Below are 26,354 nucleotides of genomic sequence, written 5' to 3'. Positions count from 1 at the left end.
ATGCAACTTTCCATTGCTATAAACTTGAAGATTCTATGTTAGATTGTTATTTTGGTCCAAGTACTTAAGAAGATGGATATCCTTGCTCCTTACTTAGCTTCTGAAATCTAAGTTGTAGTTTGAGAATATCAAACCAGAAGCAAGTTTTTATTTATGTAGGAAAAGCCAAGTCAGTTTGTGTGTCATTATTTAACCCCTTATAGTGATCAATTAATCAACTTTATTGTTTGTCTGACACATGTAAGCATCGTGAATGTGTTGCAATATACGTTTTCTATACTAGAGTGGATGTTTTCACTAACTCAAAATAGCCCTTATGGTAAAATGGTCTAGATGCATTTTACCTTTAGTATAAATGACTTGTTCTTTCTTATTTAATTTACATGATCAACATGCAACAACATTAATTATAAGCATAATGTCTCTTGAATATTGTTTTTTATTGCTCGGTAGCTTTCGAAATAACTTTGTCTTCAATAAAAGGCTTAGATCATCCAATATGCTCTCCATTGCATTCATATATATATATATAAGCTTATCAAGTGATTGATTTCCAAAAAATGATGCCCAGACCAAATATAAAATCTCAAAATAATATTCCCATAATAGTTAGTTATAAAAATAAGAGATAAAACAAAGATAAATCAATATTCCCATAAATTAGTTCACTCTCACAAACCCAATATTACATTCAATCCTTGGCTAACGACAACTCAAGGATTTCACATACTATATCATTTACTTTATAAAAAAATTATACCTCACTATTCAACTTCAAGTATTATTTGACAAGCATATATAAACTTAATATTCAAAGTATTATTTTCCAAACCAGTTTAGGCTTCAATCTTTAGATTCTTAAAAAAAATCTACTTAAAGATATTCGAGGTTGGTTTAATATTGATAACTAATAAATGTGAAGAATGTCTCTTAGTTGTACAATGAATGAAAGAATAAAAGTTTTGAAATAAATAAGATGTTTCTTCTTTTTTAGAAGAGTTAGAAATATTTAGGGATTACATTCTAAGGAAGAACGTAGTGTTGAAAGATCAGAGAAATGAAAGAGGTTTCTTGGGAGAGAAAAAACGCTTACTCAACCATCATCAACCAACACATTTATTTTCGTTTCGTGACAAGGTGTTAGGAGAAAATGATCCTGTTCAAAGAAGAGAGAAGACTGATCTCATTGGTCATAACTTGTTTAAGATTGAGTACGTGGATGGCAATAAAACTGAAGTTGCATTGTTATATTGATGAAAATATGGTGTAATCATTTAGAGCAACTAGTCAAGATGCAATCATCATGAAACTTATAGGAAAATCAATGGGACTCCTTATTTCCTTACCATTAAGGTCAAGTTGAAGTTTGTACGAAAGTTAGTGGGAGGATTCAATATCATGTATATTGGGCGTGGCTTCGTTTAGTCAAGCTCGATTTGCTTACTGATCGAGAAAAGGCAACTTCTGAAGGCCCATGGTTAAATTTTTTGTCATTACTTAGCAGTACCAGAATGGGTTACAAACTTCATTTCACTAGAGGTAAAAATTGATATAAATTTTTTTATCTAGATTCGCTTTCCCAATCTAGGAATGGAATACTATGATGATAATGTCTTTTTATCCTTGGCAATAGTAGTGGGTAGACTGGTAAAGGTGGACTTGAGGATAATTGATGTGCCAAGAGGAAAGTTTGCAAGGATACTGTATAGATAAATTTAGATGAATAAGTGGTGGGGAAAGTATGGTTCGAAGTGCATTGGTTCAAAGTGGAATATAAATATTTGCATTTGTTGTGTGCGAGTTTCGGTGGCTATGGGAATGCTGTTTCATCTTGCCGAAAGGTAGTCCCCGCAAATCTGGTGATCTAGGTGGCTTCGCCGCCACCAACGATAGAGGCAAAAATGGAGCATGAAATGAACCAACAACTTGACCAAAAACCTAATGCAATTAATACGGGCGAAAACATTGGGGGATATGCTTCATGAAGAGTGGTTAATGGTGCAAAATATAAAGAATGTTATGAAAAATAATGACACAAATCCTACTAGAGAAAAAGGCCAAGGAGATCTAAGGGTTAAAGAGAAAGAATATCAAACATAATCAGTATCATATATTACATGATATTTATTTCAAGATTGATGAGGGTCAAAATATTGTAACTGTTGGAAAGAATATTTATTTATGCGAAGAATCCCATAATCACGGGAAGATGATTAACGCACCAGAGGGTCCACAATGCAAGGAAGGAGACAAGAAACATAAACGCCTTAGACATATTCAAAGATTGTATGATAATCAAAAGGAATGTTAGGGGCATCGCTGTCAAAAGAAACTAGTGTCACCTTCATAAGATAGTTTGAAGGTATTCGCTTGATCTTTTTCTTTTTCTTTTTTTTTTTCAAGTTTGCACATAGTTTGCTAGTGTGTTTCGAGGTTTTGAGAGCACCTAGAGCATATGCACTTAAAGATTCAATAGGCTCTAGGCCATTCTTGAGGGTTTTGGGCTCTCGAAAGGAAATAGTTCCCATTCATGTTCCAAGTGGTGGACTTTGTAAAATAGGTCATATCTTTGTTGCTATCTTTTGGAGGTAGGACCTGGATTTGCTCAAGAGTATATGTTCATCCCAATCTGATAGAAAGAAGCATTTTTTTAGGAGCATTTAAAAATCTTGAGAACTACTTTCATCACCTGTGACTGTTGATGGATGATTTCAATGACATCATGGTTTTGTCAGAAAAGAGAGAGTGCCTTCTCTCTCATAATCGAGCCTCTACGTTTGCTACCAATATAGATGACTATAATATCATTACTTTGGACTAGGTTGGAGGGAAGTTCAAATAGAACATAACCAAATTAAGGGAAATTAACATCCATAATCAGCTTGATCACACTTTAAGAGACCTAGCAAGGCTCCAATTAGGCAATTGTTGAAATTTTTCCTCTTCATCACTTCAACCATAACCCTCTTCTTCTTTGGTGTAGAGGATTTCCTCATTATAAAGACGATCGATAAACCCTTTTGTTTTGAAGCTACCTAATATACTTATATAGAGTACCCAACTTTGGTTAAGACTGCATGTACTCATAACTAGGGTGCTATTCTAAAGGCTCTTATGAATGCTAAGGAGGACTCTGGTATTTAACAAAGAAATTGTTGGGAGAATTGGAAGAAAGAAGAGGAAGTGATTAAGGTAAAAACTCAATTGAAAAACATATAGAGAATTTTAGACATTATTGATTTTATTGGTCTTTTTTACCTTTATCTAAAATTGCTCAATGAATATGAAATTATTCTTTTTTTAGTATATAATTTATAGTTTTCCATCATTTAAAAGTAAATATTCAAATTAATTATAATATATATAAAAATAAATGCATAAGATTTTTCTATAATATAAAATTTCTATAATATAAAATATGAGAATTGAAAATAAGAAAATAAATCATTTGATGCGATATTTTTTTTTATTATTTATTTTCATTTTAATGTTAAAATTGTTCTTTTATTTTTAAAATAAATTTTGTAAATTTTTTTTTCTCTCCTAAAAAACGAAGCTCTAATTGTTAGGACTTGGGAGATATAAAAACATGCTTTATTTTTAAAGCCGTCTTCTCCAGAAGAAAGTTGATACGATACCTTGGTAGAGAGGGAGTGAATTAGGAATTAGGAAACGTTCGGAATTGGGTAGTAAATTAATGGGTTGAGCCGAGTTGGTTCGTGGAAGGAAGAAATAAAGAAATCAACAAAGGCAGACAAAGAGCTTAGGAAAAGAAGAATAAGAATGGTGTGGTGAGAAAGATGAAGGTCCGTTCGGAAAGGGAAAAGACGAAAGTTGTGATTAGGCATTTGCCCCCTTCTCTCACTCAATCCGATCTCTTCCAACACATCGATTCTCACTTCGCTTCTCGCTACAATTGGTTCTCCTTCCGTCCCGGCAACAACAGGTAATAATTATTCAAACATTACCTGTGTGTTCTCTCTGTAACCCTAACAAAACCCTAATTATTATTATTATTATTATTATTATTCTTATTTGCAGTCACAAGCGTCAGAGGCATTCCCGAGCGTATATAGACTTCAAGTGTCCCGATGACGTTTTCGAGTTCGCCGAGTTCTTTGATGGACACGTTTTTGTTAACGAGCGAGGTATTTTATTTTTGTATTTTATTTCTCTAACACTTCACCCACTTGAATGACATCGTTTTTACACTGGAATGTACGTACAATCAGGTGCCCAGCATAAAGTGATAGTTGAGTATGCACCTTCTCAGCGTGTTCCAAAGCCAAGTGCCAAAAAAGATGGACGTGAAGGGACTATATTCAAAGGTTGATATCATGTTAATTTAATTTATGTAAAATGCTTCAACATGTGCTCTCTTTATTCATGATTATCATTATTTTTTTTTTAAAATTCATAAGGACAGATCCAGATTATCTTGAGTTCCTCAAACTAATTGCAAAACCTCAAGAGCATCTTCCTAGTGCAGAGATACAATTGGAAAGAAAAGAATCTGAGCAAGTTGGTTAGTTATTTGTTCACCAACTGTATTTGATTTACACTTCTTTCAAAGTGAATTGATAAATAAGCATTAGAAACAACAACATGATCACTTTTCTGTCTCTGACATTATGTGGTCATCTGCCGTTGCCTAATGTTATGGTGGTGTATGTTGTTTCTACATTAGTTCTATTGTTAAATGTGTTTTAGAGGATCTTAGTACTGGCTTCTAGGCTAAATGTGGTCATGGGGATTTATCTGAAGACAAATTTCAGTATCATTGGTCTCATTCTCATATTGTATCTTTTCCAGGGGCCAGCAAGGAAACACCTATTGTCACACCCCTGATGGAATATATTCGTCAGAAACGTGCTGTTGACAGTGGTATGCAGGTAATGTTTCTGGGTCTGCATAGTCTTTTGTGTCATGTTTAGGTTCTCCTCCAGGGTGCATTTACTTCGGAGCTTAACTTTATTGATTGAAGAAGGCTTTGTGTACGACCTTTTGTTTGTTTGTCTGGAGTTGGCCTTTAGATATATGGTGAATAAATTCATTTTGGCATGCATGTGCTTGATTGAAGAGAAATCTTCATTTTGCTTGTCTGGCTTCTCTGGACTTTGGTATACATGTGTTTTTAATAGACTGCTTCTGTATTTGAGTTTTCATTCTTAAAATCTCAAAAGTCAAAATTTAGAACAATTATATCTCAAAAGTTTAAGATATATATGGACTGTTTTTTGACTTTTCAAAGACACTAATGCACATTAAGGACCACAACTATTAGGACTGTGGCATATCATAAAAAACATGTAGAAGCAAGATTTATTTATTTATTACCTACCATGGTAGTTAATCGTGCGCAATATTGGTGCTATTGTGCCAGAGCGTCACACATGGCACCCTATTGCTCCTCCAAGCATCATCATATCCCACCTGGCCGTCGTGGCTGGAACGGTTCTTTTCACGGCCAAAATGGTGGCCAGGGTGGGCAAATCGTGCTGCACTGCGATTCTGCAACTTCCATTGACTGTTTGCTCTCATGGCTGCGCTCACTGTTAGTGGGTAAGAAAAGAGAGATACCCAATTCACAACCCTAACTCTAAACGCCACCATCTTTTTTTTTTGGCTATTGTAACTCTTGTGTTTTATTTCCAAGACAAATTATATTTGGACGGTCAGTTTTAACTATTGGACCCTTATTCATATAACTTTCTTACCTCTTTTACTCAAAATTCAAATTTAGATGCTTTATAATCAAGTTTTATTTTCTAATTGAATTTAAATAGAGATATTTTCTAATTATTGTTTAGTATCAAATAAAAATTATTTAAATGATGTGATATCTTTTTTATTTTAATAAATGTTTAAAATCTTTTTATCATAAAATATATCATAAAACATTGTAAAATCTGTTAAAAGTTTTCCAAATACTAATATTTAATTAATATATAAAACTAATAGCAGAATATTTATTATAAATAATATTAAAACATCGGCCATCCCACTATAGCGTTTTTCGGGCTGGCTGTTCCACACTGCTATCTGCTATTAACTACTATGATACATACCGTACTAACTCTTCTGAAGTTGGGAAGGATTCAGTGTTATGATTCATGCTATATATTTTTCTCATCATAACATATGTGGATCATAAATTGACATTGGGAAAGTTTTCTAAATAAAAGAATTATATTTGAGCTACTAAAGACAATGATATTAGATTTCTAACTTTCAGCTTATCCAAGGGTTGTTTTTGTGTGTGTATGTGTTTTTTGGGGGGGGGGGGGGGGGGTGTTCAAAAGTGAAGCATGCAGTTACAACTTTTTCATATTTTTAGCATATGTACTTCAAATGTTGCCCACTTGTTTTTGGCTCTTCACTAGATTTTTGGGTCTTCAGTGGGTGTGATGAATTTGTTATTACATAAAAATATAGCTAATGTATTACCTAAAAAAATTTTCAGTTTATCATATGCACCCGTCATTTATAATTGTAATAACTTATAACTTCCTCTCCTCTGGTGCTGGGTGAAATTATTTTGGTATTATATCTATGTAAATTATCATATCCCAAATGAATATAAGTTAGCGAGTTAATATGTTTTTCCTGCTTGATTATATGTTGACAAATAATACTCCATTCTTGTTTTTTTAACAATCAATGATAGGCTTCATCAGCAGTGGCAAAAGTTTGCAGAAGATCTAGAGCTGCTTTGCCTGGTAAGCCTGGCTCAGGCAATATTAAACGTGGATCTGAAAAGAAAAAGGTAAATCTTTGTAATTAAATGCATATGTACTGTTATTGCTGTTTTGGATTTGTAATCACTTGAGTCATTTGAAGCTTTGATTTCATTCTCATAAAAACTGTAATTATTTTGTTCATTAAAGAAATCCAAGAGCCAAGATAAACAATATTGTTATTGGCTTATTGCCTCCTATTCTGCCCTTGTTAGCTTTCTAATGTTCAGTAATAATATTAATCTACTGAGTGGCCGAGCAAAGGATTTGAAGGAAACTTATTGATGCCTAAAGCCAATCTGTTTGTGAACTAAATAGTCAAGCTTATAGAAATGATTAAATACGTGTATGGGCATACATGTAGTTATCTATTTGCTTTTATTAGTACCCGTTCAACTTTTTATCACAAGGATAAAACTGTAAAAAAAAAAGAACTCATAATTCTCATAGTTATTAGTACTGGCTTATAGTGGTGCTATCATGATGGAGCAGTTGAGAGCATGTCTCAACTGCTTTCAAAAGCTAGTTGTGTTTTATGTAAGTTTGTGGCTGGCAAAATTGGCATCTAAATATCAGCATCACATCCTGGATAGCTGGAATGGCTGCTATGCTTTAGATATTGAAAATTTTGAAATATCTTCTTTGCCCATCCCTAGTTGTACCTTATTTACTCGTTAAGCGGATTTTTGGTGTCCTATACCCATTCATGCAGTGAGGCATTTTAGGATTAGCAGCCTCTGTTCTTTATTACACAAACTCATCACACATTGTGAGCCATAGGAATTTCAAGCCTACTCTTCTCATAAACACAAGGAAATTGCATAGCCCACCCCCTGCTACAGCAGTTGCCACTACTTCACCCGTGTTTTTGCATCGTGAAGCCGCATATGCCTGTTTCTCACTCTCTGCACTTTCCTCTCCCAAGTTTCCAGCAGCCAAACACCTGTTCATGCTTTATTTGTCTCTGTACCCTCTGCATTTTGCTGTCCCTCTGCCTCTCTTTCATCCTTTTCCAACCAAGCCCAGCACTATTTCTCCAGTTTTGATTTGAGTACTTTAGTTTTGAGCATGTTATACAGAAACTATTTGCTTTGGTATAGCAGCTTCTTTGCTGTACCATTATAGCATATAGGGTTCAGGAACTGCACTATAATTTGGGGTTATTTAACTACTTTGACTACATGACCTAGGTATTTAGCTTTTACTCTCTGTAGTATTTGAAAATACTATCAAACATTCAAGCTTTTGGATAAATTAATCCTTCAATATAAAAGTTATTTATCTTCTCAACATTTTTCCTTGCATTTTGACTTTCTTTTTTCTAAAGCTAATAATTTTAAAGATTTTTGGTATTTGACTTATGACCAAGTAATCTTACTTCTTCTTTTGTTGTTATATAGATATATATGTTCTATTTATGCTTGCAAAAAAAAACAATGGGTTGTGTAACTTAATGAAAATTGGTTTTGATTGTCAGTATGTTCAGAAGGACAATGCCAAGAGTGCTACTCGCAAAGAGTCAAAAAACATGTCAGCCTTTATTGTGGTCCCCCGGCGAGACGATCAATTTGCTGAATCAAGTATAAAAGGAATTTCTGACATTAAAACTTGTAATTCATTTTTTCTCCCCATTGATTTTGTTTTATTAGTTATTCTGCATCTCCACATCTAATATTTTATCCTTATCTTTCACTGCATGAACAGAATGCCAAGTGGCATGTCCTCTTCTTCCCCCCACCCCACCCCCTGGACACACACACACACAAATTCAATTTGTATTTAGTTGCATTCTTGTTTGAGTTAAAGATGCCTAGCATGCAGTGTGACACGACCTCATCCTATCTTAGAAATGCATGGACTATCCATTAGGATGGACTAATTAGTCAATGAAGACAATGTTGATATTTGAATTTAGACATGCGTCAAAGACGAATTATAGAAAAGTAAGAATTGTCAAAGACAAAGTACACCACTATACCTAGGTTGAGGATAAGATGCCCTCAACATTTCAAATTACTAAAGTTCCCAAAACAAATGATACAGAAGAATCTGGAGTACAACTTGGTTGTTGTTGTTGTCTCCTTAGCAAGCGTACTAAGTTACACAAGTAGTATAAAACGGTAAGACAAAGTATTGAATTTCACAAGGATTATGCTTGTACTTAGAGTTTTATGTATATCTAACAATTAAACAATTAGTGACTCAAACCGAATTTTGTTCATTGATTAACTACAAGTATAAATTAAAAGGAATTAGCTACAAGCAAGGAACATGAAGGTTAAGAAAACAAACGCTCGAAGTTGTGATCTTAATAGATTTTTCTCTTTTGACATTAATATAATTATTATCCGCATCTACTAGTTTATTCTAACCAAGATCTCTCGAGTGAAAGAACCTGAATCACTTAATATCCCTCTCAATTCCTTGGTGATTGATTACTCAATGATTTGCATTAAGAGCAGAGATGCATGAACAAGCTAAAGAAAACCACCATATCCCTAGATATGACTACTTCAGATATTCTTCTCAAGTTTTTAGCATACAAACATTTTTTAATATTTATATCCTAAAACAGTACATAAAGATGGATGATCAAATCATAAACATGTAAATAAGTACAGGGATGAATAATAATAACATTATATTAACATAGTTTAGAATCATTACATCAAAGAGAGTTTGGTTTGGAGAGCTCCCAACAATGGGTGGTTTTAGCCTCTCATTGTCATGAGAGACTTACAAATATAAAAGTGGAATGGGATGAAAGGGAAGAAAATGCAAAACAAATTAATTGAAAGGGAAGAAAATGGTTTGGATAGAAGTATGGTACTTGATAGAACATTATGGCGGAAGTTGATTCATGTAGCCGACCCCACCTAGTGGGATAAGGCGTTGTTGTTGTTGTTGTTGTTGGATTGGCCAGAGCTCCAAAAACGGATTTTCCTTGCACTGGCCTCTTGCTTTCCTCTGCTTCCTCGTTCCTCTGCTTCTTTTGGTTTCCTCATTCTTTTTTATATGCTTCACCAATTAATTGGCCAATTGGAACTCTCTTGTGCGCTTAGTGCGACACTCGCGCTGAGCGTGCATGTCTAACTGGATCAAGTGGTCAAGCACTAAGTGTAGGATGTGTACTTAGCGCACTTGCTTGTGACAATTGTCTTCCAATGTGGCTTTCTGCGTTAAGCTGCTTGCTTGGGCTGAGCGATTTTGACTCGCTGAGCGAGGAGGTCACATTGAGCACGACACTTCAGTTCATTAATCCTCTTCCATGCCTCTGCCATAACTCTACACAAAATACAATCAAACTTACTCTAAAATCATTAACTTTAGCATCTTGTGGATAAAAACTCAGAAGAAGCTAAGTTTTATTGTTTTAACACACAATAAGCAATAAAAGATAAGAAAATGAGATAATTACTATGTGATTTTAATATACAAATAACGTATGCATAGCACTTATCAGCTGCCCTATTATCCCTCTATAACCATTGAAACAAAGAGTCATGGAAAGAAAATAGTAGGGGAATAAAAGAAAAAACCATATCCTCTAAGTGCTGTACTCTGGTTTATTGTGTGGTGTGTAGATTCAGTGCTGAAACTAGTTCCCATTTGGTTTTGCATTGCTCAGTATTTTACTCATTCCTATATTGAAGGATCTGGATTCCCTGCAGTTATTCTCTCTAAATGTTAGTGGATCTGTTATTCGAAAATGCTGGTTTGAACCAACCCACTTTTGGGAAGAAACAAAAACTTAGAACTAAGATTAGCTGGGCATCCAATCGTCCATCTTCAATTTTCATATTTTTTTTTGAAGATTCAGCTATACTAATTGAATTTCATATATTTTAGCTGAGAAGTGTTTTAAACTTATTTGTGATTGATGAATATGCAGTGCATGGCGTTGAAGGTTCCATTTCTGGAATTCCACTGACTTCTGAGTCAGGAAAGAAAAAATTCCTTCTTCTTAAAGGGAAACAGCAGGACATTCCCAGTGTAGGTTTTGTTTTACCAATGAAGGTTTCATTTTTTTTCAACAATATCTTATCTCTATTTTGCTTGCTTTTGCTAGTTGTATTGATATTTCTTATTACCTTCTAAAAAGCTGTTCCTAGTAATAAACAAGATTTAAAAAAGTATGTTTTTCTCCCCTTCCAGGTTTATGAGTTAGTATGTGTTTTTGAACAGACACCAGAATTTTTTTTTCCGGTTGGAAGTAATTTGAGTGCTACTTCTTTCTGAAAGTTATTTTACAGCTGTTAAATCACTCAAGTGTACTTTGAAACCTGCACTCAAATAATAATAAACTCACCATTGAAAATTTGTTATTATGAACATTTTATATGGAATTTTCAGGCCACTGAGGCCACAGTAAAACAGCAAAACGTACAATCTGGAAATTCTCCTATTTCAACTCCTGCAAAACAGAACCAGAGACGTGAAGCTAGTGGAAGATTGATTAGGAGCATACTTCTAAATAATGAAGCTCGTCAAAGTCAGTCTACAACTGGTACACAACATAAAATTCAAATTTTAAGTTCTGAGAATGGGCAGCGACCCTCTCGTCGTTTTGGTTCAAGGTCTGGGTTAAATAATCAAGTCTCAAATCATGATGCTGCACAAATTAATTCCGAAGGGGATTCTAGAAGAGCATTGGACGAAAAGTTCATAAAAAGGGATCTTCATGGTTTGGGGAGCAGTGCCAAAACAGAAAAACGTACTAGAAACAAGGATAGACCTGATCGAGGTGTTTGGACACCCCTTCGTCGTTCTGATGTTTCGCATGCTGGTAACGACTATTCATCATCCTCATTGGCACAGCCTACTCAGTCAAATCCTGAATCTGCTGAAGGTATGACTATTGACTAGGCAATGAGTTGTTTACCAACAAAATAAATTATATGTTTCTTTCCAATATTTAGCATAAACACTATGAAATCATTGCCATAAAAATAAAGGTGAGTCTTCGGGTGATTTTCTTGTCTCAACAGGAGAAGTAAAAGAAAATGTTCCTTCTGGAAACAGGGGAGGTGAATTCTCTGCTTCTGCAGGTGGACACGGTGGCAATCCTTCAATTGAGAATGGTTGGTGCCTCTTTTACTAGTTATTGTTAGTAAATCAAAGACCAAGGGAAATGTGTTTCAACCGTACTTTTGAACTTTCTAGGTTCTCAAAGAAATTTTATTCATCATGGAGCTTCCTATGTAGTGAAGGATGATGGTGCAGTCAGTAGTATAAGCAAAGGGAAACCTTCCAAGAAAAGTGTTGGGCATAGTGCTCACGAGGTATACATGTCATATGCTGATGTATTTTGTCTTTTTGGTTGGTTCATTGTGTGTAAAGTACTTGTTATGTTTGCAGAAGCAAGTCTGGGTCCATAAATCTTCTTCAGGGTCATAAAATATCTGCGGTATGCCTTTTTGAAATTATTTTGTCTCTTGTACCTGAGATAAAGTGCTTATTGCACTGGGGGGATTAGTACCTCATTCTTATATTGTTTTTGAGTGTTGTTTACATCCAATATTGCAATTACCTTTCTAATGTTATAAACGGATTATGGACACTCTCAGTCAGGGCATCATTCCTGCTATGGTCTCCGTATAGGACGTAATCCTCAACTAATTCAGGTCAACCTGAGTCTGAGCGACTTGAAAGGTATGTGAATGTTCTACTTTTGCTAAAAGGACTACTTGAATAGTTGAATACTGGTTCTTAAAAAGGATGGCTCAGTGTAAGAGGTTCTCACCTGGGAAGTTGGGGGAGGATAGATATATGCAGCCCCACCCCTCAACCTGAGAGGTTGTTTATAGAATTAGAACCTGTGACCTGCAAGTTACAAGGCAGTAAGCTTACCGGTTCTCATAAGCTAGGGATCAATTTCTTTCGCATGTGATAAATTTTCATACTTACTTTCTGAAGTATCATTGGCTTTTGATCAATGTCACATTTGGATGTTTTCCAGTAAAATGATCCAATTGTTTGCCTGACAGAGCCTCTGCACAATAAAGGGAATGCAAAGTTACAGACCTCGTTGACATGATTATTACTGAAAACAGATTGGCATTGTTAACCATGCTGATGGATTTAGACCCATTACGGTTCGTGTCTCCTTAAATTGAATATTTCAGTGTTGGGAAATATTGTGTTTGGGATGTAACTGTAAAGTTCTTGGTACATAACATGGGATAGTATGTTGGAAAGAGTGAAGAATCTTGTCTTGTTCAGTGGACAAGTAGTTAAATAATGTTTTGTATTGAAGGCTTATACTTTAGCGTGCACATGTCCGTGTTATTGTAAGGATATTAGAACGTCTTTGGTCCTCAAGAATCATCCTTATTCCATACTCTTTCCATGAATTAGGGTTTCTTTTTTTATTTTTTACTTTTTATAATAGATAAAGGAAGAATAGAAAATTTGCCAGATGAAAAGGAATTCGCAACAAAGAGGACCATGTTATTCTCACCCTTTTTTTTTTTTCAAACTCCAATTCTACCTTTTTCTTCACACTTCATCCCCTCTTCACACTTCAACCTTTTTTTTTTATATATTTCAATATTGTTTTGATTATGCAGGTAATTTGAAATAAAAGTTATTTAAAAAAAATATTTTAATAGCAACTAAAGTAATTATGATATAAATTATTTTTAACTGAAATTAAATTTATCCCTTTTAATAGTAATCTACTTAAGTATAATGCAAATTATTTTTTAGTTGAAATTAAATTAATTTACAATACAATTTACTCTTTATAACATTATTGAAATTTATTTATTTATTTTTGAATAAAAGGTTGTTGATTTGTATTTTGGGTGTCATGGATCCTAGATACATTCTTTACAACATGCCTAAATCTTAATAAAAATTTAATTATGATACATTATTTTTTATTAAAATTGAATTAACTATAAAATAAGTTAACATTTTTAATAGTAATTGCATTAACTGTGATACGAATTAGTTTTTTAATTGTAATTGAATTAATTATAATATAGTTATTTTTAAAAAATTGATTCATAATTGATTCGTAATTTATATTTTGGTATAGTTGAATCATCTAACATTTATTTAAGGTATCCTTCAAAAATAATTTAATTAATTAAGATGTAAAAAAGAGTATAATAATTTAAGAATTGGACTAAAATTGCTAATTTTCTAAAATAAAAGACCAAATTTGCAAGAAAGAAATCGGGAGACTAAAATCACGGATAAAAAAAATTAAAGAGAGACCAAAATTATAATTCAACTAAAAAATTTATTTGTTGGTTTGAAAATGAATGCTAGTGATTAAAGATAATAATTTTAAATTTATTATGAAATAAAAGAAAATATTTTTTCTTACTAAGCCCAACATTAAAAAGATAACAATTTAAAATTTTTAGAAGAATAAAAAAAAATAGAGATGAAGCCATAGTTGCAAAAATTGGGTCGATCAGTTGGACTAGTTTGACCAAGAACGGATAACCTAATCGGCTCAATTCGAAAATGTATTAAGTCTAGATAAACCCGATTTGATACGATTGAATTTGGTCAAAATTAATTATATGATGAGATTAGTCAAATTTGACCACAATAATTTTTTTTAAGTTCCTTTTGTTTCAATTCCTAGAATATGTTAAATTATTAATAATTAATTTTGAATGCAAGTATATAATGTGCTCTTATAATATTATTTTAATCTTGATAAAAATAATTAACAATTAATAATTATTATCTTGATCTTGATATGATTTAATCTTTTATGTATTTTATACATTTTTATCATATTTGTTAATGACCATTTAACAATTTTTATACTTAACTATATAAAATAATTTTTTTTATTAATTTAAAGATAATATTCAATAAAATAATTTATAATAATAAATAATTACATAATATTGAAATATAAGGATTTATTGTTAATTATATTATATATCTTTAACTTTTAATATATATACGAAATCAATCAATGTCATACATTGATCTTATCACTAATCTATTCATCTAATGCTTTAAACGGATTGATCATCAGATCAATTTTTCTGTAAAGTTGAAATTTGTTCAATTTACATACATCAGAAATATATTTAATTTTTTCTTTACGTTTTTTCTTCTTGACGAAGAACAATGCAATGCCTTTACGTCCATCAATCAATCTTGTTCATTGTGTATAGGGGTGAAAATGAGTCGAGTCAAGCCAAACTTTATTAGGCTTAAGCTCGACTTGAGTTGAATACGCCAAGACTTGAGTTTGACTCATTACCTGTCATAAACTTTTTTTGAAGGCTTGACTCGGCTTACATAAAAGTCTACCTTGCCCTACAAGCTTATTTAGCTTAAAGACGTCTTTAATCAATTAATTGTTTTAAAACTTAGTGAAATACTAACTAAAAAAAACTTATAAAATTTCATATAAGTAATGTACAAATCCAAAAATAATTGATAAATAAAATAATATTGAATTCAAGTTATTAAAACACAAAGTATATCAAAAGAAAAGGAAAAAAAACATAATATTAAAATAATACATGGATTAGAGATGATTTATACTAATATAATCAAATAAAAATATTTAAATTGTCTGAAAATATCTTTACAAAATATTCTTTTTTTTAGGAATATAAATCTGGTTGCATTATCCTTTCAACTTGAGTCTTTTCCTTTTTGAAAAACTTTCACATACAAGTGTACTCTCTTATCATTCATGTCACTCCATCCTGTGACTCATAGTGACATAAAAATGGTATGGATAATCATAATAATAATAATAATAATTATTATTATTATTACTTAAACAAGTCGACTTGTCAAGTTTAACAAACTTTTTTATAGATTAACTTTGATCTTTTTATCTAAAAAACTTTTTAAAAAGATTCAACTTAACCTTTATAATAAACAAGTCAAATCAAACTCTTAAATAAACCTACTCATCCTACAAACGACTCTACTCATTTTCATCTCTAATTTGTGCACCTCGTACACAACACTCGTTAGTCTCTATTCTGTGGGCTGTAGTTAGAGTAGAGAATCCCGTATTCCAATGCAGCCTCGCCAGAGTAGGAGAAACTATGTTGAAGGTTCTGATTTGGCGGAGAGTGAATCTAATTCTAAGCACTTTCTGAAGATCATACTTCCATCACCCATTCATGCCAACCAAATGGTAACAATTGACAAATAATCTCTTTGCTTTTGGTTTCTCTACTTTCTTTGAAGTTTCACCTGCTTCATCGTGCCTCTTTTTTTATTTTCTATTTCGAAAGTATGACAACCCAAACGATTATCTTTTCTTTTGTAGTTGTCTCTGTTGTACTGTAGAAGCAGAAAACTGGAAACTTTGAACTTTGAACTTGGAGGAGAGGATTGAGTTGTACTTTTATGCATTAAAAAAATGACTCCTCACTACAAACATTTTATTAACACTTGTTTTTCTATTCGCATTACGTTATATAATGTATAGTGCACACCTATACTTTTTTTTCTTTTCTTTTCTTCAATCATTTTTTTAGTTCTCCAAAATTAAGACCTTTGTTATGTTTTAGATCACCTAAGTTTTTCGGTGAATCTGTTTGAGACGTTTGAATCTTTGGACATTCGATCTTGTAGATAAAATTGAATAGTCATTACAGTACTTTACATTCTAAAATAACTCCAGTTTAAGAGTCAAATCCACTATTATTGTCTAACAAGTGGATGGACCAAGTGGTAATAAACTCATCCTCTAAAGTAAGATTTTGGATTAAGTCTGGTGGATAGAAAAAATGTAAATGGAAGGAAAAAAATCTTCTAAAAGTGATTTAGGTTTTTAGAGGAAGATTAATTATCAATAAAATTAATGAATATTTTGTACCAATAATATGATTGTAAAAAAAATCCACTATTATTGGTATTGCTCAGTTGTTCTCTGGTGCATCTTTTCTTAAAATTCTTTCTAACTAATTTAAGATGCAGAGGATTCCTGAAGAATTTATTAAAAGATTTGGAGATGAACTATCTAATGTTGCTACGGTTACTGTTCCCGATGGCCGTGTTTGGAAAATGAGATTGAAGAAATGTGGTAAAGATGTTTCGTTCCGCAGCAAATGGCGAGAGTTTGTAGAATACTATTCTCTCGGTTATGGTTCCTACCTAGTTTTCAGATATGAAGGGAATTCAAAATTTCGTGTTCTGATATTTGATACTACTTCTGCTGAGATTTGTTATCCAGACTTGGACAATAGGAAGAGGTCCAAGGTTGATGATCAAACAAGAAAGAAAGAGCATAAGGAAGCTATTGATGAAGATGATGTGAATTTGAAAGCATGGAAGAAAGAAAGTGATTGTTCGGAGATAGCAAAGGATGCTTCTACCAAGCCAAAACACCCTTCTGTTACTTGTACCATCCAGCCTTATCGGTTGGTGAGGAATTAATATTAATAGTTTTGGGTTAAAATAAAATTTTTGAGCTTTGCACTGAAATAAACCTCCCCTTTCCCTTCCTTTTGCTGCAGTATGTGAGAAGTCACTTTTCTAAAAAGCATCTGAAGCCAAATGTTTGTATGATGCTCCAAAATTGTAATGGGGAGCAGTGGGATGTTTCTTGCGTATGCCATAATACGCGCTATGGAGGAATGATGCTAACAAGAGGATGGCGTAAATTTGTAAGGGACAACGATCTATCCGAAGGAGATCCTTGCGTATTGGAGTTGATCGAGACCAACCCAGCTGTTGTGCTTAAACTTACTGTGCTTGGTGCACCTGAATATCACAGTTCACGTCCGCACTGAACTCAACAAACACTTGATGCATGTTTGCTTTTGAATTCACCTGTAGCCTCTCCGTATTTCGGATGTATTGAGAGGGCACTGATCTGTGTAAGTGAATTCGTTCTAATTACGTGCTAGTATTAACTACTTGTGTTTTTTTTATCGCCTATTTTACTAGTTAATAGCAGCTGTAAATCGACCTTGTGATGGATTATATATATCAAGCTTGGTGCTGGTTAAAAAAAATACTATTATGTAATCCAAACATTTAGGGGAAGTCCATAGCATCTCAACCAAGTAAGTCTCATGTCGGAAACAATCGATAGAGATAATTTCTGAATCGAATGGAAACAGGATAGAAACGTATCACAACCCTTCATGATCTTCTCATGTGCAGTCTTCTCGTCCAATCACGAAATGAGGACCAAGTCATCCCCGAAATACCTCAGTTGTACATTGCCCCCCTCATAAAAAAAGAATCATCTCCTGGATCCTATCAAACATTGGTATGCCCCTTAACCATCCGACGAGACAGTCCTGAACCCACATCGATTTTCCATCATCAATATTCATGTCTATCCCCATCCAATCACCCACTTGCCATCTTTGCATTTGTCTAGCAACTTGTACATACGATTTTTTGTTGAACCGTTCAGCCTGTCTACTTTGTTCACCAATTTTCTTTGCTGGCAAGTATCTGAAGCCAAATGTTTGCATGATGCTCCAAAATTGTAATGGGGAGCAGTGGGATGTTTCTTGCGTATATCATGGCGGCCGCAGAACGATGGTCATAGCGAGAGGATGGACTGAGTTTGTGAAGGACAACAATCTATCGCTATCAATAGGAGATCTTTGTGTGTTGGAGCTGATAAAGACCAACCCGGTTGTTTTGCTTAAACTTACTCTGCACTGAACACTTTATCCTCTCTACTGTAATCTGTTTTTTTTTTATAACTTTTTTAACTAGTAACCAGTAATAGTCGGTTGGTGAGGAATTATGATGGATTATTAGCTTGGTGGTGGTTAAAAAATATTACAGTATGTATTTAAGAACTGGATTAGATTAAGGTACAAGTTTAATATATTAGTAGCTGGTCGATTTGACCAAATATGAAGGTTAGTACGTAGGTTATATTAATCAGTTCCATATGTTCGATGGCATTTGGTAGGGAGGAGGATAGACATTCAAATATAGCACTGTAGTTGTTCATTGTTTGCGCCTCCTAAATGAAAAACGAGTTAGGCTATTTTTCCTCCTTTTTCAACACTTTTCAACGAAGAGAAAGAAAGGAAGCGAAGAGAACAAAGCATGAGACAAAAGAGAGTGATGCGATGAAGAGAAATAAAAAGAAAATAAATGACTACATTAAAAGTACAGTGAGAAAAACACGCAAAAAATAGCATTACTCTCTCTTTGAGATTTGAACGGTCAAAGATTTGAACATTCTTTTCCTTTAGAGCTCTACTCTTTCTTTCCTGGAGTCACATTCTGAAAGGAGATAACTTGTTAAGGGCAATTTGTGGCATCGCAAACTGTTTGTTAAACCTTAATTTACCTTTTTAACTAATGTTTTGTTAGTTTAAGCCACATAATTCACAAATCAATTTCAAATAAAAAGGACAGATAAATTGACATTTTTTTATACATAAGAGTTGAATACACCGCCTAAGAGAATTTATAATACACACATGTCATGTTCAATCGAGTTAAATTTCCTTAATAAATTTGGTTATAATTTTAATTTAAATTATTATAAAAATATATATTTGCATTAGTTAAGGAAGGAAAGTGTATATTCTATCATATGGGGAATCTTTGAGAAGTGGTAGTGTAAAAGATTATGGTAGTATATATTATTGAAACAAAGGGTAACAAAACGTTAACAGAAAATTCTTGAAAAATAAAGTATAATGTATTCCAATCTATAAAACCCCAACAATTGTTGATGTACTTTTTACTTTAAAATTGCTAACAACAAAACACAGTTGTCAAAGCCTAAATGAAAAGTACAAAAATGAATACATTACTAATTTACTATACACATGAACAGAAAAGGAAAAAGACTTTTGTCTTAAATAAGCTTTTGTCTTAAATATGCTGTTGTCTTAAATGCGATGAAATCATGCTCCTTCCTCTATTATATTTCACGATAATAAAAAATAAAAATACTTCTCCCAATTGGGCTTCCTGTTTGATGGTAAATATAGAAAAGCCATATCAACTCTACAATTTTGTAATCCTAAGGGATGGAAAGATAAAAACAAATCCCGTTGAGCATTAAGCTAAGGAATTTGAGCTATTTCCACCAAAATTTTGTGAAGAGATTGTGGCTTAGAAAAGAATGGACAGTGGTCACTGCCTTTGATCTTGAAAACTCCTTCAGGTGGATTTTCCCTCACAAGCTTCTCTTGGACATCTGGTGAAAGCGCACGATCATCCAATGTTTGAATGTAAAACCGGCGACCAGTACCATATTTGTCAGCAGATAGAGACAGTTTCTCCATTATTGGACCAAGAGGGCTATGTCTCATGGAAACCATGGCTAAAGCAACATCCTGAAACACATCATTTCAAATATTATCAGACCTAATAAATACATATACTATCCGAATTTTGAAAGTATTAATATAACAACCAGGTGAGGTGACTACAGGATTAAAGAATTTCACCTTCCTAATTCCTTCAATTAGGACTCAGTTTACATAATACAAATATAAATATAATAAATTAAGATGGTGTAATATTTTTTTATCTGAATACAGTTGTGATCCCAACTTTTAGATGAAACATTTATCATGAAAAATAAGGATTGAAAATGTTTTGACATGTATGTATTAGTAATAAGTAATATTTTCTGAAGTTATAGGACATGGTATTAAGAAACTAGAAACATACCAGGCGATTTCTGAAGTTATGTAGAGTATCAATCCATAAAAACAAAAAAGAATAAGAAAAACACATTTGGGTATGGAGAAAAGAAAAATCCCACCTTTACATAACAATACTTAGAAACATAAAAACAATGAATATATATGAGCGATTTCACTCATACATGAAATAGTCTTGTTAGATTAGTCACAAAGCCAATTTTGATAAAACACAGATATGCAAACACGGCACATTGCAACAAAACTTTAGTCTCCATATTTCTTGCAAAACTGTAAAAGCTAACCAACAGTTAGTAGATCAAATTCTCCTATTTTGATAACATAATAAAAGTCAAAAGGGATTGAATCCCAAATTCCCAATGCTCTCCCTATCATTCAAGTCACATCAATGTAATAATTACAATCAATGTTACAATCCTGAATTGAGTATAAACTTTGGATGAGTTACTCATGTAAACACGACAAACTATAAAAAAAATGAAATGTCTCTGATCCACCCAAAATAAGATCCAAGAATCGTCTTCATCTCCCAGTCCAAAAGAAGCACATGCCCTTGGCATAAACATCCAAGGATTTGCGTGCCTCATTTCTGTTTCCTGTTTAGTGCTATCTGCTTTACGAGCTTGTTTCTTAAACTTTTATAGAAACAACTTTAAAAAACAAAAACAAAAAAAAAAAATAGTTGAAGAAATCATTTGGAATATTTGTTCAATAAGGCATGTCTTTCTTTAAAGGAAAAATAATTAAAAAAATGTAAATAAAAATAAAAACTTTGATCTAAAGCATCTGGAAAGGGGGGATAATACAAAACTACAACACTTGAGCTTTTAGAGGAAGGAGTTTTGTTCTTCAACTTAAAGCGACCAGCAAGCTATTATTGAGCGCATAGATCAACAACAATTACAAAATTGCATTTTTCAGTTCCACTCTAGGTGGTGGAACAGAGTTGAGTTTGCCCTTATTGCACTAGATTGATCAGCAAGGGGGCTAGAGTCAGCCAGTTACTCAATTGTACTCATTATAAATCTTCTATATAAACAAGGAGATTGCAAGTGGAGTAACAATGAAGGAGATAAAAGATATGATTATCATTGAGGGTAGATGGGCACAAGTCGTGTACAGCTTCAAGTAGCTAATTTGAATGGGCAGTCAATATATAGCAGCTATAAAATTTAGGAGGAAAAAAAGTTAGAAATAGACTTAAATCCTCTGCATACCTTTGCCGGGGATTGGTTAAAATATAACCCTTTCATCTGCTCTTTCTCAAACATAAATCCTGTTGGGGGCTTTTCTTTACCATTCCCATGGATCAAAAACTTAGATTCTTGCATAAAACGTTCAGCTGGCCCTAGCTGCAGGTAGATAATTTGTGAGAACTTCCAAGGGAAATGCAAAACAAGATAAAATTAAAATAATAGTAATAATAAATTAAATAAAACATGTTCATTCAGCAATGAAAATACAACATAAAGATCTTTTACTTTGGCTGCTATTACTTTTAGTGTCTATGCAGTAAGAAAATATGAGTATAACTCCAATTATGAACACATTTGAATGTGCTTTTAGCTTTGTCAGAACAGTCTGCTACATTTTTTGCTAGTTCAATAGCTTATGTATTTAGCTTTCCAAGTTTTTGCTATTCTAGCTAAGAAAAAAAAGTATTATTTTGCCAAAAAAACAATTATGTAAGAAGGCAGAAAAGTCATGAAATGAAGTAGGCTGAGTGGCACAATATAGCAATAAAAGATTCACTGGAAAGTTGGCCAAGACTTCAAATTATGCCGTAGAATCAGAGTTATTAAAATGAAAACAGTCAAGTGATAGTAAATTTGCAATAAGCCAATAACAGATTAAAATATTACACTAAAAGCAATATATCCAAAAATTAAAGCAGGACAGAACACCATAGAATTACATTTTTTTCTCTAGAAATAGAATATTTGAGGTTGCACAACCCTCATGAAAGGATGAAGAGCAATATATGTTCCACATAATAATATAAAGGTAAATGCTAACTAGTGCCCTAAAGGCATTGGTTAAGGAACTTAAAGTACAAATGTTTTTATTGAAAAACGGAAAATTGTGTTGTCCATGATCTTTTTTAAGCTCTCCTATGATTTACAAATAAATACTTTCTTATTTTAGCTCCTATGCCCTAAGGCACTAGTTAGCAAGACCCATAACATAATTGCTAAGAAATGGTTGCAAACTTGGAAAACTTTTGTTATTAATTTAAGTTTTGATTATATTCACCACATATGAACTCCCAAAAATCCAACTGATCACATAAGTAAATTAAGAAACTAACTAGATACCTCTTCAGCAAAAACATCAAAAGGTTTTTGGCCATCAGACACCATCGTAGCACAAAGGAAAGTTGCTTTTGAGATCTTCTGTGGATAATGTTCCAATGCGTAAGAAATACATGCACCACCAATGCTATGACCAACAAGAATAACCTGCAAAATTTCCATCTTCATGAAATATAGCAGTATGGTGGACAATAACATGCTTCAATTCAATATCACACATCCAAACCTGTTCATCCTCAGGAAGGTTTTGCAGATAAACAGTTAAAGGTTTTGAATAATCTGCCAATGTAGTGACGTTGTTGGTGTCTGTGAGATCAATTCCAGAGCCTGTAAGATCTAAGGCAACAGGAAGCAGCCCTGCTTCTTCTAGAAGGGCAACAGTCTTGTACCAACACCATGCTCCAAAACCTTCTCCATGGATTAGTACAAACTTCTTTATTTTAATGTTCTCCAGATTTACTGGAACCTGCACAGGACATACTGGCAAGTCAGGAAAACATTTCAAACAAAAACACAGGGGGCATAAGAACTGATAACACATTTCCTTTCCATTTTATGTCCTAGCTAACATTTGCATACAACAAGTATATATTAATTTTAATTATATGCATAAATTCAAACAACATTCCAAAGATCCCTTAAAATGAGGAGTTCATTTACAATAAATCACTAGCAAAATTCAAATGTATAAGTACTAACATAATTAAGACCAGCAGCAGCAGCAGCTCAGATCGTGATTTCAACAAAAGTCTCAAAACAATCTGGCTCCAAACATGAAGCAGGCCAAATTTTCCCTTTAGACAAATGTTGTAGACTCTCCTAACAAGGTGGAAGAAAAGAATCTTCCCATGACGCTTAAGAATAACTGAGGTCAAAATGCATAATAAGCATATAGTGGACTCAAGGAAGTGGGGTATGTTATAACTAGTACAAGATACATGCGACTAATCACAAACAAATCACATCTGCTTTTCAAAGCACAGTGAATTGGCCCCCTGTACTTTTCTAGATGCACCTTTTGAGGCATAAAAAAGAACAACCCCCTTTTTTTCCCCACAAAAATAAAAATAAAAAAGCAGTCCTTGATTTCCTTTTGTATGTGCACTTTTCAGCCATGGCTTGTTATGTTGACTGACTCAATTCAAAAACACTACTTTTCACTTCCACCCTACGGCCCTACCCATATAGATAAAGATCTTAATCATGATAGCCCACTTTTTGGCACAGATGAAATGATTCAAAAAATAAAAACTTTTTTCAATCCAAACCCACAAATCATGGCAAATATATTATAATATAATAAACAAAAGAGGCACAGACACACACAGAGAGACCTGCTTGTTGGCTGAAAAAGATTCAGAGACAGCGTGCCTTCTGGAGGAGCCAATTCTCCTAGACATGGAGCCTTCAAACCTCTGAGACAGTTGATGCTGTTGAAGTGCCATAGAAAGTGCCTGAAGATGCAGCTCTTCCTCACTCACCAGCTTCCTCTGTGATCTACCCATTCTCTTGCTTCTCGATCCAACATCTTTCGACTCCTTCTTCGTCATGCAGATGAAACGATTACCCATCTTTCACTTTCTTCACTGAAATTGAGCAAAGCCTCGGTTTTTCTTTCTTTCCCTATATTTATCGCTTGTCTTTTTTTGTTTTTTCGTGGTCTAGGAGGGTTGGAGGAGTTGTTAAGTTGTTGGGTATGAATGAATGCCAAAAAAATAAAGCAATGAAACGACAACTCAACTGATTTTAGAGCTTATTAAATGCGTTCGATTTCAACGACACCAGACTTTCATAATTCATATTTCATAAGTCACTGCTCTCTCTCTCTCTCTCTATATATATATATATATTGCTTTCAATTTCAACCTAACTAACGATAATAGGGCTTTTTTAATTACTTCTATTTATTATAGTCTTTTTTACTTTTACGGGAACAATTAAGTGGTGTAGCGTAGATTTACAAGAGGGCGTGCAGTGTAACCATTAGTCAACACGAGACGAACGTAGTGGAGACAGAGTGAGCTGAAAATAAGCTTATAATCTGTAGACAGTTTTCAACACGCTGTCAAATGAAACGGTTTAATTATCGATTTGGTTTTCAAATTTTAAAAATATTCAATTTTATTTTTTATTTTTTAAAAATAAATTATTGTGGTATTAAATTTTTAAAATATTTAATTTAATTTAATTCTTAAGTTATTAAAAATGAATTAATTCAATTTTCAAATTTTTAACAACTTAAAAACAAAATTAAACATTTTAAAAATTTAGAGATGGAATAATTCATTTTTAAAAACTTCAAAATTAAATTAAACTTTTTAAAGATTTGAAAATTGAATCATTTAAAATAATTTCAAAAACAAATTAATAATTAAGTCAAAGTACAACAGATGTCATTTTTTTTCTTTTTCTTTTTTTGTCCTGTTATATTATATATTATATTTAAATTAAAAATTGCTTTTAAAAGGTCAAATTTTACGTCTTCTTCGGTGCGCTTGTAAAAGTTGAAGGAAACTTCTTGGGGGAACAAGTACCTTCGTGACGTTAAACTGTTACTTAGAGGATTTAGAAAGGATTGAATTGAGAAAGAGTGAAAGAAACTGAAAATAAAATAATTTGTCAGATTGGTTGAAATAGAAATGATAAAGAATAATCTACGCGCGTTCCATCAAAATTTGTTTTCCTTCGTCACAGCACAGCAATCAAATGTAATACAAATTGGCACAATAGATAGTAAGAGTGTAACATTAATTTTAGGATAAATAGTTATTTTTACACGTGAAAATGTGACTCAGTATCATTTAGTTCTTTAAAAATATAAAATTTTTAAAAACATCTCAAAAAGTGTAAAATGTTTATTTTATTCATCCATCAATTGAAATTCTTTAAACATAACGTGTGTGCCTCGGTGGCACGTTATTTCATGACACGTTATCTTGTACACCTATGATGCATGCAACGTTGGGGGTGAGTTAGATAGACTAAAGTGATAGTATATGTTTACCCAACCTTTTTAGAGAACCAAAAAGAATCATGAGAACCCTTACTTTTATTTTTTGGTCTCATTTCCTCTACTGGTTTCACTTCCCATTCACCAATGACTAAATTGGAGAAACATGGTGTCTTCTCTTCTACTCACAGAAAGTCGGACATTAGTACTTGGAGAAACATGGTGTCTTCTTTTTTGTTTTTCATATATGAAGGTGTCCTTATTTTTTGTGTGTCGTCTCTGTTTTAAATATTTTTTGTTTGTGTATTTTTGTTATTGATTTTCTGTATAAGAAATTATATTTATTTTCAATTTTTTGTTTATGATTTGGTCATGAGTTCTGATGGGTTGTGTTTGTTTTTGAAATGCATTTGTATGTTTCATTGTCTTTATTTTTGTTTACAGTGATGACGTCGATTCATTGCACGTTTTACTAAAATTTATTTCATAAGGGGTTAATCTCTTATGCCAAGTTGTATGATGTCAACTTTAATTAAAGTTATTTTGCAGGATGTCTAATGATGGATTTGATGACGAAGAATCATACCATGAGTTTTATGATAATTCTGAAGGTAACGAGGTCATTCTTCATACATCTCTAGCAGATGACGATGAACAGTCAAGTGACTATAGTTACCATTCAAAATATCTTCAGACTCCTAATAGCACTAGTGATGAAGGATGTAGTAGTAAAGCTGTTGTTTATCAT

At 33.0% G+C, this 26,354-nt stretch overlaps 3 protein-coding genes across 10 annotated transcripts; 2 read left to right on the top strand and 1 right to left on the bottom strand.

Annotated features, from left to right (window-relative positions):
• The first annotated feature begins 3,579 nt into the window (after nucleotides 1-3,579).
• LOC100801152 (regulator of nonsense transcripts UPF3) lies at nucleotides 3,580-13,075 on the top strand. Of its 6 annotated transcripts, none has more exons than XR_005891223.1 (14): nucleotides 3,580-3,946; nucleotides 4,042-4,148; nucleotides 4,233-4,328; nucleotides 4,427-4,525; nucleotides 4,813-4,892; nucleotides 6,668-6,766; nucleotides 8,215-8,317; nucleotides 10,630-10,730; nucleotides 11,091-11,586; nucleotides 11,726-11,818; nucleotides 11,901-12,019; nucleotides 12,096-12,144; nucleotides 12,305-12,389; nucleotides 12,725-13,075. XR_005891223.1 is itself a non-coding variant. In XM_014775015.3 (13 exons), exons 1-12 carry the CDS (start codon nucleotides 3,801-3,803, stop codon nucleotides 12,132-12,134), a joined length of 1,608 nt encoding a protein of 535 aa, XP_014630501.1. In that variant the 5' UTR covers nucleotides 3,580-3,800; the 3' UTR covers nucleotides 12,135-12,144; nucleotides 12,305-13,075. The 6 variants fall into 6 exon arrangements, 2 of the variants coding, with proteins under 2 accessions (XP_014630501.1, XP_040871019.1); XR_005891224.1 differs by having other exon boundaries at nucleotides 12,697-13,075; XR_005891221.1 differs by having other exon boundaries at nucleotides 8,215-8,347.
• Nucleotides 13,076-15,670: 2,595 nt separating this feature from the next.
• On the top strand, nucleotides 15,671-17,779 carry LOC100800609 (B3 domain-containing transcription factor VRN1). 3 transcript variants are annotated; one of them, XM_026128323.2, is made up of 3 exons: nucleotides 15,671-15,873; nucleotides 16,656-17,104; nucleotides 17,201-17,779. In XM_026128323.2, exons 1-3 carry the CDS (start codon nucleotides 15,754-15,756, stop codon nucleotides 17,205-17,207), a joined length of 576 nt encoding a protein of 191 aa, XP_025984108.1. In that variant the 5' UTR covers nucleotides 15,671-15,753; the 3' UTR covers nucleotides 17,208-17,779. The 3 variants fall into 3 exon arrangements, with proteins under 3 accessions (XP_025984108.1, XP_025984107.1, XP_003522606.1); XM_026128322.2 differs by having other exon boundaries at nucleotides 16,656-17,108; nucleotides 17,201-17,746; XM_003522558.4 differs by having other exon boundaries at nucleotides 16,662-17,108; nucleotides 17,201-17,727.
• A 1,731-nt stretch (nucleotides 17,780-19,510) lies between these two features.
• Nucleotides 19,511-24,521, bottom strand: LOC100784567 (putative methylesterase 12, chloroplastic-like). The gene is made up of 5 exons (NM_001289331.2): nucleotides 23,991-24,521; nucleotides 22,883-23,122; nucleotides 22,660-22,803; nucleotides 21,562-21,696; nucleotides 19,511-20,011 (listed from the first exon to the last, which is right to left on the bottom strand). The coding sequence occupies exons 1-5, from the start codon at nucleotides 24,225-24,227 to the stop codon at nucleotides 19,739-19,741; spliced, it is 1,029 nt and encodes a 342-aa protein (NP_001276260.2). The 5' UTR covers nucleotides 24,228-24,521; the 3' UTR covers nucleotides 19,511-19,738.
• Nucleotides 24,522-26,354: the final 1,833 nt, after the last annotated feature.

Source organism: Glycine max, chromosome 4 (genome assembly GCF_000004515.6).
Source record: "Glycine max cultivar Williams 82 chromosome 4, Glycine_max_v4.0, whole genome shotgun sequence".
Taxonomy (NCBI): domain Eukaryota; kingdom Viridiplantae; phylum Streptophyta; class Magnoliopsida; order Fabales; family Fabaceae; genus Glycine; species Glycine max.
The sequence above is the reverse complement of the archived record's forward strand: the minus strand, read 5'-3'. Positions and strand labels throughout refer to the sequence as shown.

Excerpts from the sequence above, each read along its gene's own strand:
- LOC100801152 (XM_014775015.3), top strand. The coding sequence starts at position 3,801 with ATGAAGGTCCGTTCGGAAAGGGAAAAGACGAAAGTTGTGATTAGGCAT. Across the intron at positions 4,329-4,426 it reads TGAAGGGACTATATTCAAAG|ATCCAGATTATCTTGAGTTC; the intron begins GTTGATATCATG and ends TCATAAGGACAG. Across the intron at positions 11,587-11,725 it reads AAATCCTGAATCTGCTGAAG|GAGAAGTAAAAGAAAATGTT; the intron begins GTATGACTATTG and ends TTGTCTCAACAG.
- LOC100784567 (NM_001289331.2), bottom strand. The coding sequence starts at position 24,227 with ATGGGTAATCGTTTCATCTGCATGACGAAGAAGGAGTCGAAAGATGTT. Across the intron at positions 21,697-22,659 it reads TTGATGTTTTTGCTGAAGAG|CTAGGGCCAGCTGAACGTTT; the intron begins GTATCTAGTTAG and ends ATCTACCTGCAG. Across the intron at positions 20,012-21,561 it reads TTAACCAATCCCCGGCAAAG|GATGTTGCTTTAGCCATGGT; the intron begins GTATGCAGAGGA and ends GATGTGTTTCAG.
- LOC100800609 (XM_026128322.2), top strand. The coding sequence starts at position 15,754 with ATGCAGCCTCGCCAGAGTAGGAGAAACTATGTTGAAGGTTCTGATTTG. Across the intron at positions 15,874-16,655 it reads CCATTCATGCCAACCAAATG|ATGCAGAGGATTCCTGAAGA; the intron begins GTAACAATTGAC and ends AACTAATTTAAG. Across the intron at positions 17,109-17,200 it reads CCATCCAGCCTTATCGGTTG|TATGTGAGAAGTCACTTTTC; the intron begins GTGAGGAATTAA and ends CTTTTGCTGCAG.